Below are 14,954 nucleotides of genomic sequence, written 5' to 3'. Positions count from 1 at the left end.
CGACGCAATCTCCGTTCAATGTCAGGTAGTATAGCATCGTCCAACCTAAACGCGTCACCTACCGGCATCGATCGAGTGATCCATGTCGACGACGTTTCTACCGAGAAGACGTGAAGATATGCGCAGCGATCCAGCGATGGCCCTAGGACACAGCAAAGACCAGACAATGGCTAGAATCCGGGACGTGGTAGTATCCAAACAATGGTGTAGCGGTAACGTACAAAACCGGATCGGACTATCAAGCTATCAAGTTGCCAGTTGCACACTCCGCGAAACTCTGGCCGCGACCGTGTGCGTCGCCCCCTTCGCGCTGGTCTCTTGTGAGCATCATATCTAGTTCAACCGCGCTGTCATGCTGTCATAAGATAGCGATCATGCCGTATAAACATTCCCCTTTCAACGACAATGCAATACCGCTGCAACCTCATCAAGCCTGATCTTCAAAGGTTTCAGAGAGACTTCGCGGCTCGGTAATCATGAAAGCGGCGATTTGCAGGCTCTCAACCTCCTCACCACCCTGTTTACTAGGTTTCATGGCGTTATCTGCCCGTTTTGCTTCGGCCAAAGTCTTTGGATTCACAACATGAAAAGCGAGGTCTTTGCCTTGCTCCAACCCTTGTAAACCCCCATGTTTCGTACAATCTGCTTGACGCTCATACGATTTGCTGTTACCGTCGTCATGCCACGGGACGCTCCGGCGAGCATGCTCCTAGTCGTGTGAGGTGAGGGTACTTTTGGTGGGGGTGATGTGCGCCTTGTGGTCTTTTTTCTTTCGATCATGCCCTGGGAGCCATCGCTATCCAAGATGCGGCCGCAAGTGGCCATCAGCCGATTCGCAAAGGACCGAGACGGGGGCGACACAGAATCGATGTCGCTGGATTCGAGCACCCCCACGCTAAAAGTGCGCAGCGGTCCAGAGAGAGGCTGGTGGCGAGACATTGCCCAGAAGGGTGAAAGTCCACCTTTTAGGTCTTGTGTGCTGAACATGTGTCCCGCCCGATAGGCCTCGCGGGGACCGGCAATCTTCCTGACGATATCGTGACACCTTTCCATGGCTTCCCGTGTTGTCCAAAATCGCACATCCTCGGGAGACACTCTGCGAACCTCACACATCGTATCGATGGCCGCGCTGAGCTCGTCGACCAAGCCCGATCGAACCTCTTGCTTGAGTTGGACCGTCAGGGCTCGAGTATGCTCCTCGGTACCAAGCTCGCCCTCCGTAGCCGGCCTGTCCTCAGTCACATGGCCATCCGTACGAGATGTTGCGCGTTTCCAGATCCTGGGTACCGGCTGATACCTAGCTTCTGCCTCTTCATCAGACTCGGGTAAATCCGCATGGGTAATGTCTGAGAGCAGAGCGATGAGAAGGCTGAGGTCGAGGTTCAAATCTAACGATGCTACCGTCTGTACTCGGCTAGGTTCCCCTGCGGCTGATGGTGCGTCCTCCGGGTCACCGAATCGCAAGTCGATATCTAGCCCTTTGATGAACTCATACATCGCCTGTATACGAGGGTCTTCGTTTTGTTCGTCCATTCGGGACAGCCTGTAGGTCAGGCAGACGTCGTTTCCCATGGCCGCGCTGTGGCTCCTTGCGGCCTCTCGCATATCGAGACATTGTTTCACTAGACTGATGTGCCTATACTTGTTTTCTGATTGTTCTCGCGGTTGATCCTGCGATGTGATCTCGCTCTCTTGTAGCTCCGCTAGCACGCGAGATGCTCTTATAGAATTGATTTTGTGCCAACAATTACCGTTGGCCGAAACGACGTCGATCTTGAATGCGGCCACATCCGTTATGGTCCTCACGTTCAAGTTGATTGCGGTGACTGGTTTGGGAGCAGACAGAACTTCCTTCCAGACGGCCAGGAGGAAGGATGTATTGCTCGAGAGGTTGTCGATCGGACGATCAGCTTCGAAAAGCTGTGTAGGATGAGAGAGGATGAACGATGTTCAGACGTAAGCTTCACAAGCAAACAAGAAAGAGGAAGCCTCACGTAGTCGTGGTGAGCGAGCTCTTTCTTACAGAGCTCCTCAAATTTGACGAGCCCCGATACTTCCGGCTCGGAATAGTCGGCATTGCGGTCCAGTATAGGGGGAAGATATGCATCCCTTTTGCTCTCGCTATGAAAAGCAGCTACGGACCGGCACAAGACCTGCCAGAAACCGGAGGGTAAACGTCGAGACGATCAGCCATGACTCGACATGCCGATGCAACTGTGATAATTTCACCTACCTGCAAGGTCAGGCGATGTGACAAAAGGGCCGCATTTCCCTGGGCGCCGTTGGCTTCCATGTAGACAAAAGTGCGGCGACAAGCAGCAATCCAGTCGCAAGAGTCCAACTGCCACGGCAGTAATGGATGAGACGCCTTGTGAACGCTTGATGATCAAGTCATATTAGGATCGCAACCTCGCCGTTTCTTTGATACCCATTTCTGTGATTAGTCATCAATTCTACCGTTCATTTTGCTTCCGCTCTCACAGCACCGAACATCCAGGCCATCGCCGGTGCACAATCATATCGCTATTCACAATAATAATCTGTACAACTATTGGCTATTGGCCTCTGATTCTTCTTGCGACCGAACCTTGATAGCTATCGCGGACCAGAATTCTGAAGAAATGGTGAGCACACCACGACGTGTTCACCTTTTACGCATCGGCTGATCGTCCTCGACGGTCTATGGGCTAGCATGGGGTCAAGAGATCACGCATCGATGCTCAAGCACAGCAGCCAAGCAGAAAGAAGATGCTCATATAAGAGACACTTACGCCGAGCTTGTGGAACAGTGCTGGATGAAGGTACGTGACAGCAGCTAGTCATGTTAGTCTCTGTACCGAGCTGATATCTGATCGATTCCGTTCGCTATCTCAGAGATCGGCAAAGAGTACTCGCTTGCGAGTCTCGCGCAAACACCAAGGTGTTAGATATAAATCCCGAGTTCTATACAATCTGGAACTTTCGTAGGGAGATCTTGCTGGGAGGACTCTTGGATGGGCAAGTCCGGACAATGTTCGACAGCGGTCTTGACATGGACTGATGGCCTGTTGCCCTGTCATGCAGTCCTGCAGCGGTAACTTTACTGCAGCAGGACTTGAAGTTGACGGTATCCTACTTGCAAATCCATCCCAAGGTCTACTGGATCTGGACTCATCGGAAATGGTGTCTCGAAAGGATGCCCGATGATATCGAGGACCATGTCAATTGGAAGCAGCAGACTTGGAAGGCAGAGCTTGGCCTGGTCGAAAAAATGCTCGAGCGCGACGCCCGGAATTGTAAGCCTAAAACTTTGGAGTCCGAGCGCTGTTCCCCAGTTGAGGTCTAGATTGCAGTTCACGCGTGGGATTACAGGCGCCATGTTCTTGCTTCAGGATTCCCGATCGGGACCAGATGCTGAGCTCAAGTATACGACAAAGAAAATCGAGGGCAACTTTTCGAACTTCTCCGCTTGGCATCAGCGCACCAAGGTTTTGGGTTCGCTCTGGGAGGACATGCAGAGAGAAGGGATCCGGGAAAATCTGGATGAAATCGAACGAATGAAACAGGCAGGTATGTTGAGGTCATATCACTATGGATTCCGAAAGCATGGGAGTCTAAACCTGTATACGCAGAGTTTGAGCTCGTACTGCAGGCACTCTGGACCGATCCAGGCGATCAATCCGGCTGGCTATACCACAGATGGCTCGTTGGAAATGGCAAGTCCTCTGGTTTCACGGTCGCAAGTTTCTGTCTGACGTGATAGAAGAAACAGGAGAAGATGAGCTCATCTTAGGCAGAGAGATCGATAATATCCGGAATTGCTGGATGTTGAAACCAGATGCTAAATGTGGGTCGTCACGAACCTGATGAATACCCAATGTGTTGAAGAACATCAGGATCTCTACACAGGGCCTTTGGACAGCCTCGTACATTACTCTATGCTGCAGCTTGGTCGGCATGAGTTTCAGACGCCTCTATGGTCAAATTGGACATTGAGCGGTGGCTCTCTCGGCTCCAACAGGTCGACCCATTTCGTCGCCGAAGATATGCCGAGCTTCGTAAGTCGCGATGAACATGCAGCATCTTCTTTGACGGCTCGCTGATGCTGTAATGAATAGTTGTCCAGCTCTCGTCGGCAAATTGACAATTTCGCTGGGGTATATCGTCTACAAAATCCCTTCACTCTTTCTATTCAACATGCCCCCTCGTCCAAAGGCGCCCGCAACAACACTAAAAGGATCAAGCGATTCCGAAACTTCTACCAGGAACAGATCGTGCCGGTCGATAGAGGCTTCCTGGTTTCTACGGATTTCACGGATGAGGGCATGGTGTCTGGCGCAAGCAGGGCACTCGGGATCCGCATCGGGTAGACATCTAGAGAAGAAGAGTAGATCAGTTGAAGAACGTTCTCAGACCTTGTCAAGCCGCGCGCGCACCTTTGATGATAACTATGTTTACACATGAAATGCACGCTTGGCAGATCCAGTTGACCGTTGCAAGAAGCACAACGGGTGACTTGAAAGACCTGTGGACGCGTGACGTCTGTGAGGCTGGCAATCTCCCTTAATTTCTCTTCGGTCTCGCTTCGATACGAATGTACCAGTTGTTTGTCCTGGAAGGCGCGATTGAAGAAAGACGTAGCGCTCAGTACTCCTCATTGGCTTCCCGTATCGCGAGCATCGCTAACTCACAGAGTCGATATCGAGGCGTGTATCCGCTACTTGACTCTTGAGCCAATCTTTTACTACCCCGATATTCGTGACGTCGTTGCGACTGAGCAATTGTATGACCGCAAGAGGTGGCATGATACGTTCCTGCTGAATCGTGTCGAGGATATCGCGGACGTCTGCCGTATGTCGAGCCAATGTGGAGGGGAAGGTGGTTATGTAACGCAGCACCCATTGGGTACAAGTGAGGCTGAGTCGGTCCGTAAATACGCAGGTAGTATAGCATACGAGCGGCGGTGTTCGACACTGGCGGAAGCCGTTCCCTCTGTTTCGACGTCCATACGTTGCCTCCAGAAGCGCATAATCTCTTCGTACATTCCTAAACGCTCCCAAAGACACATAAGGCCGGCTTCAAAGTCGAAAGCGGAGCAAAGCATCAATGCGTGAACTGGATCAAGGGGTAGCCGATCGATTTGCTCGAGCAAGGCGAGAGCTCGATCGTGATCATTACGATCCCCCTCCTGTTGACGGTCGGGGCGGCTTTTACCAAGGTAAAGTTCCAACAAAGTGTTCCAGACCGCTCTTTGGGAACTTTCCTCGCCCTCTGTTGCCGTTGCTGCGTCCAACGTTATGGGTGGCTTGTGCAGGCGAGAATGGCGACGGGGCACCTCTTCGTCTTCAACTCGCTGGCCTCCAATTTCTAAGTGCCACAGTCTCCAGGAATCGCCGGAACTGCTCGGGTTCGTTCACGAAATCAGGGAAGAAAAGTTCAGGGCTCGGGCGAACCGGTTGGTGAACAAGATCCTGCGAGGCGCCAAGATCTTCTGGAGATGAAGCAGATTGATCGTGGGAAAACTGATGCGGTTGCAAATCTCTCGAAGCCGGAACTTGACGCTTTGGTGTGGCTTCCGAGCCGCTCCCCTCCATCTTCCACGATGTACAAATCTCAATCAAGAGATCTGTGGTCGCTTGAGGATGGCGTCTCAACATGTCTTTGACATAAGGTACGATGATCTCTGCCACCTGTATGTCGAAGCTGAGCTGTCTTGTCGGCACAACGAGCATGAACCAGTCGATACAACTCACAAGTTCCAATGGCAGTGTATGCAGAAATGCCGCCACCGCCGCAAAGTCATCCAAGTCGTCCAGTTGGATCCTGAGGTAATCTTGATATCGGTTGTATCGTTTCGCGAGATATAACGCATGCTCGTGAAAACCGGCCTGACGGCACACTCGGATGGCAGTGGTCAAGTCGAATGGCAGATCGTCGCTACCTTTCCTGGTGGTTTCTGTCCGGATGAAGGCGTCCAATCGCTCCTTGTCTGCCGTTTTAGCATAGCAATTGAGAAGGAGTGTAGTGTGATCTGGAGTGGCGAGGTTCCGTACGTGCATTTCCTGAAGGTATGAGGTGAGCTGATGTATTCGGTGAGCCTCGAGGAACTAGTCGATGGGTTGTTTCAAGAGGAAGTCAGGGCTCGCGGTACATGGCTCGGTAGTATTGGTCAATGAACTCACCTTCCGAATGACGTGACTTGCTGTACCCATCCAAGCGTCTTTTGATACTGCGCTACAGCACCGTCGTAGTCGCCTTTCTCGTAGAGATGATCGCCATAACGTAGATGAATATCGGAAATCACGGAGTCTCCTTGGCGAGCCGATTTTGCCATGGAGACCGCCATCTGAAACAGGGATTTCCGCAGAAGAGCTTCTAGTTTCTCCTCCACAGATGCCTCGGTTAATTTTTGCACCTATCATGATAGACGTTTGAGCTCAGAGCCATATAGTGCCGTTCGAACTGACTCACCTTGCCGTCACCTTCCAAGATATAGAAGACCTGCCCATCGTTCCCGAACAGTTCTCTTACGCCTGAAGCAATGACAGAGCTATGCGAGATGAACTTGTTCTCGAGAATCAAATACCGTCACTTTCGCCGCATGCGATCTGAGCAACGCTGGTCCGGCCGCGGCCGATCTTCGAACAGTGGCAGAGTGAGAAGATGCCGCTGGTGTGAAAGGTGGTGATACCATGACGAGAGATTGTCCGTGTATCCTGACACTCGCCTTGGCCCCTTTGATACAGTGTATCAGCATCCGGTTCGTACTGTCTCGAAGCTCTCTCGCAATCGATAACTCACCCTCGTAAGCATAGCATGCTCCCCGCGCTTCGGTATCGTAATGTATATGCCGTCTTCCCGGGCCACAACAAGACAACGATGCGTATGGTCCATGACGGAGCAAACTCAACGGTGCACCAGACTCCTCTAGTAATCTCGGTTCTGAACCTTTCCCAGAGATGACCGGCAATGGCCAACGTCTTGTTCGTCGTTACGATGAATAACCCGACCGAATCGGATCCAGGAGTCTTGTCTTGACGCAAGTCTCCGACCATGTTTCTCATAGGTGCGTCATACGATTCCATTTGCCCAGATAGCTTGAATCCTAGACCTGTTATAGGCTCTGCGGCCGTGCCCTCCCATACGACCCTCGCCTTGGGGAAGCTCGACTGAGCGGTAGGAGAAGTCTGCAGTGATTGTAGTAGGTGGCGATACAGTAGCACTTGACCGGACACCAGCCCAATTGCCAGATACGACATGGCCGGAGTGAGGGCGATCGATGATATCTGCTTGGCAAGGTCGGGGATTAGCTTCATATTATCTGCAGTGAACGAGCCGATCGACGCACAGGATATCCCCTTCCTCCCGTACCAATTCGCACGCTTCTCAGTAGGAGCGGCTGTCTATCCCGGGAATCGTCTTTGGTGAGATCCCAAATCCGCAGCAGAGGGAACTGTGACTGAGTGGGCGAATCGTCCTCCTGAGCGGCGATGACCGTTCCGTTTAGTCCGAGATCCTGCTCGTAATCCAAAGCGCGCTCACCCCTATAGCAATGAGAAGACCTCCACACTCCAACATCATCAAACCCTTCTCCTTGTGCTTCCTCTTTGTCTTGCTAGTGAGGCCCAACCCGAGGTTGTATCCGCTGTTGTCTTCCACTGAGACCGAGGTACCGTCCACGTCCCATCCTTGCCATCTTTTGGTCTCGTTGAAGCTCTTGTCCAAGGACGCAAATCGTACCACGAGCATCGCAGACGATGCAGGCGACCTCGTACGCTAGGGAGACGCGGTGTCGGGGCTGATGATGATATGGGAGGGCTGGTTTGTAGCTGGTCGTTGCAAGCCAAGTCAACCTTTAAAGCCGGCAATGGCGCGTGTGTTTATCGCTTACCGACTCCAACAGCGGAATCTCATCGCTTCTCTGTGCATTGTGACCTACTACATCAGAGTCGAAGAAATTGAATTGCCGCCATTGCTGTTAATCCAACATGAGCGTTCGACCAGCAAAGTTGAGAGATACCAGCTCATCGCTCGCTTACAGACGATGTCGCGACCATTACCGCCGCTGTCGACGTTCAGGATAGTAACCTTCCGAAAGTATTGGCGATATAAACAAAGAAGTATAGAACCGATTTGGGCGTTGAGATGTGGCCTGTGTCACCATAGTAGTTACCTACCTGAAAGACGATGGAGTAGATAGATTAGATTAGAGCGGGCACGAGCGACAACTGAGCGACTGACGATTCCCGGCACATCGTACCTCCACTTTCACAGCGGCCAGACGCGTCATCTAATTATTCCCGGGAGGAAGCGTTGGTGGTATCCGGTGGAACTACTACGTGCTACAGTACTCACTGCGTAAACCCAGGCTATATGACCTAGGTGATATACCGGGGACTTCGTAATTCAACGTGGTACATACTCACTATATCACTTGGGACTGAGTATACTAAGGATATACAGTGAGTATATTGTCAGGATATTACTATGTCCCCAGAGTGATTCGCGCGGTGAAGTACTACAGTAGATGGCAGATTTATGGATTTTTGACTTCCAGAGTGTCTAAGATGGTGGATGGCACGTATAGCACCTGGCACTTGCATAATAAGAAGCGCAAAGCATTGGTACATAGGTGCAACTGCGATCACAACTTGTGACCAGAAACACAAGGTTGCAACCACAATCACGTATCTGCGTCTGCAGACACATTTGTGCAATCTCAGACGTATTATTACGTCTACAGGCACATGTTCTGGTAGATTGGACCCAGATTCTACATATATATAGGAGTTGCCAGAAGGAGGAATGGGTCATCCCTTTTCTCTTTCATGAGGACTCAGACCTCTTATCATTAGATTCATTCCCACTACCTTACCTTTCACTTCTTCCCTTTCATCCTTTCCCTTTCCACATTTGCCTCTTGAGCACCAATAAGGACTAGCTACCCTTGTTACCTAACAAGCAAAGAGCATCAAGAAACACCAATAGGACGATTGAGACAACTGCAACGTATCTGGATATAAATTCAGTTGTGAGACTGCTCCTCTCCTATATAAGAGTTGGCATACTTCACAATTGGGTTCGATCGATCAGTCAAAGTCAATGCAGCGTTTCTGCATGTTTGGTATCAACTGCAATTAACAGTAAATCATAGGTACCAGTAACCAATGTCAGAGTATCTCTCCAGCGCTTGTGCACGTTGAATGCATGAAATAGTACATGTTGAAGATTGGCAGGGTATGACATCACAGGTGATGACATCATCAAAAGTGCAATCTCAATCACAAAGCCTCATTTCGTAGAATGTACATTGTACATTGTACTTTGTACGTTTCACAGGGAATCCTGTAGAATGTACAGGTTTCAAGGGTCATGGAGCCATGGAGGCTACCTTCAGGATAGTATATATAGGAGGCCAGTTTGGCCTCATTCCCCTTCTCCCTCTCATGTACTACTTTACTTTATGCAAGCAACATTGATTCATCTTCACAACAAGACAAGATCAGCACTAGTAACACACCATTACTATTGCCTAGGTACATCAAATAACCAACCTTGGTGGATCTAGTTGTTACTTCACAACAGGTTATGAGCCCAGTAGTTGTGACCTAATCTACACTTAGAACTTAGCTCACAAAGGAACAACCTCAACTATCAGGATCATCAAGAGGATATCACTGGACATAGTTGGACAGGTTTGTATTACTGGTCAGTAACAGTATAGTCTCACAGCATTGGAGACTAAGGACTATCAGATCAAGAGAGGATCACTAGTCAGCATCAGACTTGGACATTGTTGTGATATCAGCCTAAGCTGATGGTGTAGCTGTTCCTTTGATGGGGTTGACTGCTGCTATCTCTTGTGTGAATGACTATGTATCTGGTTGCTTGCATAAAGTAAAATAGTACATGAGAGGGGAAAGGGAAATCAGACCCAAATGGCCTGCTATATATACTTTTCTGGGAAGGGCCAAAAGGCTGCGGTTTGCGGTTGCGGTCTTGCCGGTCTTGCGGTTTGCGGTCTTGCGGTCTTGCGGTCTGGCGGTCTTGCGGTCTTGCGGTTTGCAGTTTGCGGTTTGCTGGTTGTCAATTGCAAATTGCCCTTTTTGCTTCCTGCTGTTTGTGGTTGAGATTGCTTCCACATGTTGATGACTATCATCACATGCTGATTGCAACAGACATCAGCATCCAAGCAGCAACAAAGACTTGAGGCACACACAGACACTCAAGCATCAGCATAGGACAAGTCTTGGATATCATTGTCAACAATGATTACTACCACACAAGGCTCTTCAGCAACCATGTTGTGAAGTAACAACCTAGAGCCACCAAGGTTGGTTACTTGATGTACCTAGGCAGTAGTAATGGTGTGTTACTAGTGCTGATCTTGTCTTGTTGTGAAGATGAATCAATGTTGCTTGCATAAAAGTAAAGTAGTACATGAGAGGGGAAAGAGAAATCAGACCCAAATGGCCTGCTATATATACTTTTCTGGGAAGGGGCAAAAGGCTGCGGTTTGCGGTCTTGCGGTTTTGCGGCCTTGCGGTCTTGCGGTCTTGCGGTCTGGCGGTCTTGCGGTCTTGCGGTCTTGCGGTCTTGCGGTCTGGCGGTCTGGCGGTCTGGCGGTCTGGCGTCTTGCGGTTTGCGGTTTGCGGTTGCAATTGCAAATTGCCCTTTTTTTTGTTTTTTTTGCTCTGTTGTTTACTTTGTGGTTGAGATTGCTTCCATGTGCTGATGACTAATCATCACATGCCTATTTCCAACACTCCCTCTCAAGCTCAAGCTCAAAGCCTGTACCTTTGACCTGAGACTGTTTTGGTGTTTTGTCTTTTCTTGATAGATCGTATTGTATCCAAGTCCTGAAACCAAGTCCACATCTTGGAGTGAGCCGCATCCTGAAAAGGATGGAGTAACTTTTTGACTTCCAAGATGGTATGCACCAATCCTTGCTGAGGGTGATCCTTTGCCTCCTAAGATCGCATGCTGATCATGGATCCTCTCATTCCATCACTCTAGATGAATGAGCTGGCAGTTGTGCTTGTGTTTGATATCCTTCAGTGGTTTGGTAAGCATGTCTGCTGCCTGATCCTGGGTTCCAACATGGTGAATGGTGGTGTGCCCATTGTCCACCATCTCCCTGATGTAATGATACCTGATGTCAATATGCTTTGACCTCTTGTGATTTGTGATGAGCTGGATTGCCTGCCAATGCTAGAGCTCCTTGATTGTCACAGTAGAGCTGAGTTGGTTTGTCCTTGTTGATGAAGCCCAACTCTTGTAGCATCCTGTTGAGCCAGATGGCTTCCTTGGCAGCCTCTGCCAAAGCCATATACTCTGCTTCACAGGTAGATGTTGCTACTGTGCTTTGCCTGATAGAGGTCCATGAGACTGCTGATCCTAGTAGCTTGAAGCAGTATCCTGTAGTGCTTCTCCTTGTCTCCATGTCTCCTGCATAGTCTGCATCACAGTATCCAATGAGGCTGTGTTGATTGCCTCCTGTGTTGTTGTCCAGTTGACCAAGGGTGAGGACCTTGTCAATGGTGCCCTTCAAGTATGCCAAAGTTCTCTTGGTTGCCTTGAGGTGCTGTTCAGATGGGTTGCTGCTGAACCTGCTGAGGTAGCCAACAGCAAAGACTAGGTCTGGTCTTGCTGACATGGCACTCCACATCAAGGATCCAACTATCTGTTGGTAGAGTGTCTTCCTCTGCTTGTCTTCCTTGATGGTATCTTCTTGCCTCTTCATCATGGCATCATAGAGTGGTGTGATGACTGTCTTGGCATCCTGCATGCCAAACCTGTTCAGCACCCTCTGTATATAGCCTTCCTGGCTGAGTGAGATGGTCCTGCTGGGTCTGTGTCTCTCCAGCTTGAGTCCAAGGATATAGGTAGCTGTTCCTATATCTGACCATTTCCACTTGTCCTTCAATGCATCCCTGATGCCATTGATGGTGCTCATCTCCTGAGCAGCAATCAGAACATCATCCACATAGAGTAGTAGATATGCCTGTTTCTTCTTGTGATAGTAGAGTCCCCAAGTAGTAGATATGCCTGTTTCTTCTTGTGATAGTAGAGTCCCCAGTCTGCTGATAGCCTGGTGAAACCCAACTCTTCCAGGTATGTGCTGATGAGTTGCCACCATACCCTGGGTGATTGCTTGAGACCATAGAGTGATCTAACAAGCTTGAGTCCTGTAGACTTCTTGTCCTGTCTCTGGTATCCATCTGGAAAGTCCATGTAGATGTCTTCCTCCAATGTACCATTGAGAAAGGCAGTGTCTGCGTCCATCTGGTAGAGCTCCAAGTCTTGAGCTGCCACAATGGTGAGCAGTATCCTGAGTGAGGTGAGTCTGGCCACAGGGCTGTATGTGTCAAAGTAGTTGACCCCATACTCCTGAGTGAAGCCTCTGGCCACTATCCTGGCCTTGTACTTGATGACTTCTCCTCTTTCATTGAGCTTTGTCTTGAAGACCCATTTGGAGTCTACCAAACTAGCTCCCTCTGGAACCTTGACCTCTTGCCAAGTTCCAGTATCCTTGACTGACTTGAGTTCCTTGTTGATGGCCTCTTGCCACAAGTCAGACCTTGGATCTTGCATGGCTGCCCTGTATGAGTGAGGGTCTTCTTGTGTTTCTGCAGAGTGGACACTAGCCAATGCCATCTCTTGCATGATGTTCAGCCTGGGTGACCTTCTCCTGATAGGTGCCCTGGGCTTGAGTAGCATGGGATCCTCATCATCAGAGTCTTCTTCTTCCTCTGATTCTTCTATTTGAGGTGAAGGATCCCTATAGTCCAATGGCTGATCTTGTGGGCCATTGGCTACTGGTGGTGATGCTTCCTTCTGAGGTTCTTCCTGGTCCTCAGAGGCATCCTCAGTATTAGGTGACTTGGTACCTCTATACTGTTGATCAGGAAGATGTCCTTGTTGTTGTGGTGTTCCCAGTGGAGTAGTGTTCCCTTCACTAGCTCCCTCTGGCCTCCTGAACACAACATCCCTGCTGGTAAGGGTGACATCTCTTCCTTCTTCTTGTATGACAACAAGGTAGCCTGCTCCAGTGATGTTTGGATGCAGCAGCTTGCCCTTGATTGCTTTCTTGGTGGTGAGATCATTCTTGAGTCTGCCCTCCTTGGGTACCCTGATCCAGCACTCTGTTCCAAAGGGATGAAGTTGACCATATCCTGGCTTGTGCTTTCACATGATCTCCTCCAGAGATCTCCCTTGATACTGCTTGCCCATGTTGATGAGAGTGCAAGCATATTGCATGGCATGGAACCACCACTTGTGATCCATCTTGGCAGCAATGAGCATGGAAGAGCACATCTCCTTGAGTGTCCTGTTTGCTCTTTCTGCTGTGCCATTCAGTTGAGGTGTGTATGGTGTGGTGACCTGGTGAACTATCCCATGTAGTTGCAAGTATGGCTTCATGCCTCCCAGATACTCTCCACCACCATCTGTCCTCAGACACTGCACTTTCCTGTTGAAAGCCAGTTCTGTGATCTTCTTGAAATTCTTGAAGCATCCAAGGACATCCATTGCTGTCTTGTTCCTTAGACCACCTATGCAGGTCAAGCCTGTCAAGTCATCAATAAAGGTAACATAGTAGATGTTCCCATTGATGTCTGGCTTGAGAGGTCCTGCTATGTCTGAGTGTACTATCTCCAGTGGTTCTTGGGCTGCCACTGAGATGTCACCAAAGGTGAGCCTGGTTGTCTTGGCTATAGCACAGACCTCACACTCTTCCATCTTGAAGGTAGAGGTGTCCTTGTCTGTGATGTGCAGTTGTCCTGATGCTGCAAGCTTCTTGATGGTACTGACACCCATGTGTCCCAGTCTGTTGTGCCATCCTTGTATGGTGTCCTTGTCCTGGACAGTAAGGTAGAGGTCCTCTTGCTCTTCCCTTTTATCCAATGAGGCAACATCCTCCTGTTGCTCAGATTGGATGTAGTAATCCTTCTTGAGTGGCAACCTGAATGCCCTCAATGTTCCTCCTGGACCTGTCTTGTAGACTGGGATGTTGACATCGCCATGACACATCATGCCACCATCTTTAGTGATCTGAACATCCCATCCTTTAGCCAGCAAGGTTCCTTGGCTAAGCAGGTTTGCTGGAGCATCCTCCAAGAAGACCACATTATGCAATGTCATGAAGTCTTGACATTGTGGTAGCTTCATGGTGACCTTCCCTTCCATGGTGGAGACAGCTGCATTTCCAGAGGCAGTGTTGAACCTCTTTGGAAAGGCCAGTGGTTCCAGTTGACTGAACATATCTCTGTTGTTGCAGATATGGGAAGTAGCTCCTAAGTCCACAAGCTATTCTATGCTCTCTTCCTTGACTAGAGCAGCATAGTCTTCTTCTTCAGAGATCTCTTGAATAGCTGCACCTGCTATATTCCTGTGCAGAGCTGCCAGATCATCTGTAGGCTTGTTGTGGTGATTGTTGAACCTGTTGTGTGACAGTCCTTTGGGTTTATGGGTATAGCCATCTCCTATCCTAGGAGCTCTGCATTCTTTGCTAGAGTGGCCTTGTTTCCACAGTTCCAACAAGATAAGGCTTTCTTGTTGTTCTGGTCCTTGTTGTGGTTCCTTTGTTGACCTTGACCAAAGTTCCTCCTTTGCTGCCCATGACTGGCTTTCCTGACCATCATGGCAGTCTGCAACCTGACCTCATCCTGACGCTTGAAGTCAGCAATATAGGTGTTGAACATTCCCCTGAGATCCTCAAAGGTGGAAGTAGGTTGCTTGGTGATCTCCTTGATCCTTTGTAGTGACTTCCACTCTGACTTGAGGGATTCATATGTCACAGGTAAAGCCCTGAGGAAGTAGGTGGCTTTATCCTCTTCAGACAGCTTGAAGTTGGCTGTCTGGGCTTTCAGTAGTAAGGTGCTGAACAGCTCCAAGAACTTGGCTGGATCATCTCCTTCACTCATCCTAAGTGTGGTGATCCTTTCTTCTATGTCTGCCTTGTAGTTCTTGTCATC

The 14,954-nt window shown here is 49.6% G+C and overlaps 1 protein-coding gene across 1 annotated transcript; it reads right to left on the bottom strand.

Annotated features, from left to right (window-relative positions):
• Window positions 1–576: 576 nt before the first annotated feature.
• HD553DRAFT_325557 (uncharacterized protein) lies at window positions 577–8,609 on the bottom strand (the record flags this gene model as incomplete). Its single annotated transcript, XM_046181630.1, has 27 exons — window positions 577–1,920; window positions 1,995–2,153; window positions 2,234–2,368; window positions 2,482–2,523; window positions 2,772–2,791; window positions 2,950–3,044; window positions 3,084–3,321; window positions 3,464–3,518; window positions 3,843–3,953; window positions 4,242–4,353; window positions 4,416–4,591; window positions 4,671–4,896; window positions 4,935–5,262; window positions 5,330–5,669; window positions 5,733–5,867; window positions 5,921–6,086; window positions 6,162–6,394; window positions 6,451–6,529; window positions 6,781–7,265; window positions 7,328–7,495; window positions 7,522–7,755; window positions 7,871–7,917; window positions 8,019–8,044; window positions 8,068–8,156; window positions 8,221–8,244; window positions 8,406–8,428; window positions 8,531–8,609. The coding sequence occupies 27 exons, from the start codon at window positions 8,607–8,609 to the stop codon at window positions 577–579; spliced, it is 5,169 nt and encodes a 1,722-aa protein (XP_046034824.1).
• Between the last annotated feature and the right edge of the window lie 6,345 nt (window positions 8,610–14,954).

This window comes from Filobasidium floriforme (assembly GCF_021052385.1).
Source record: "Filobasidium floriforme strain CBS 6241 chromosome Unknown HD553scaffold_18, whole genome shotgun sequence".
Classification (NCBI taxonomy): Eukaryota; Fungi; Basidiomycota; class Tremellomycetes; order Filobasidiales; family Filobasidiaceae; genus Filobasidium; species Filobasidium floriforme.
This window is presented reverse-complemented; position numbering and strand designations above follow the sequence as displayed.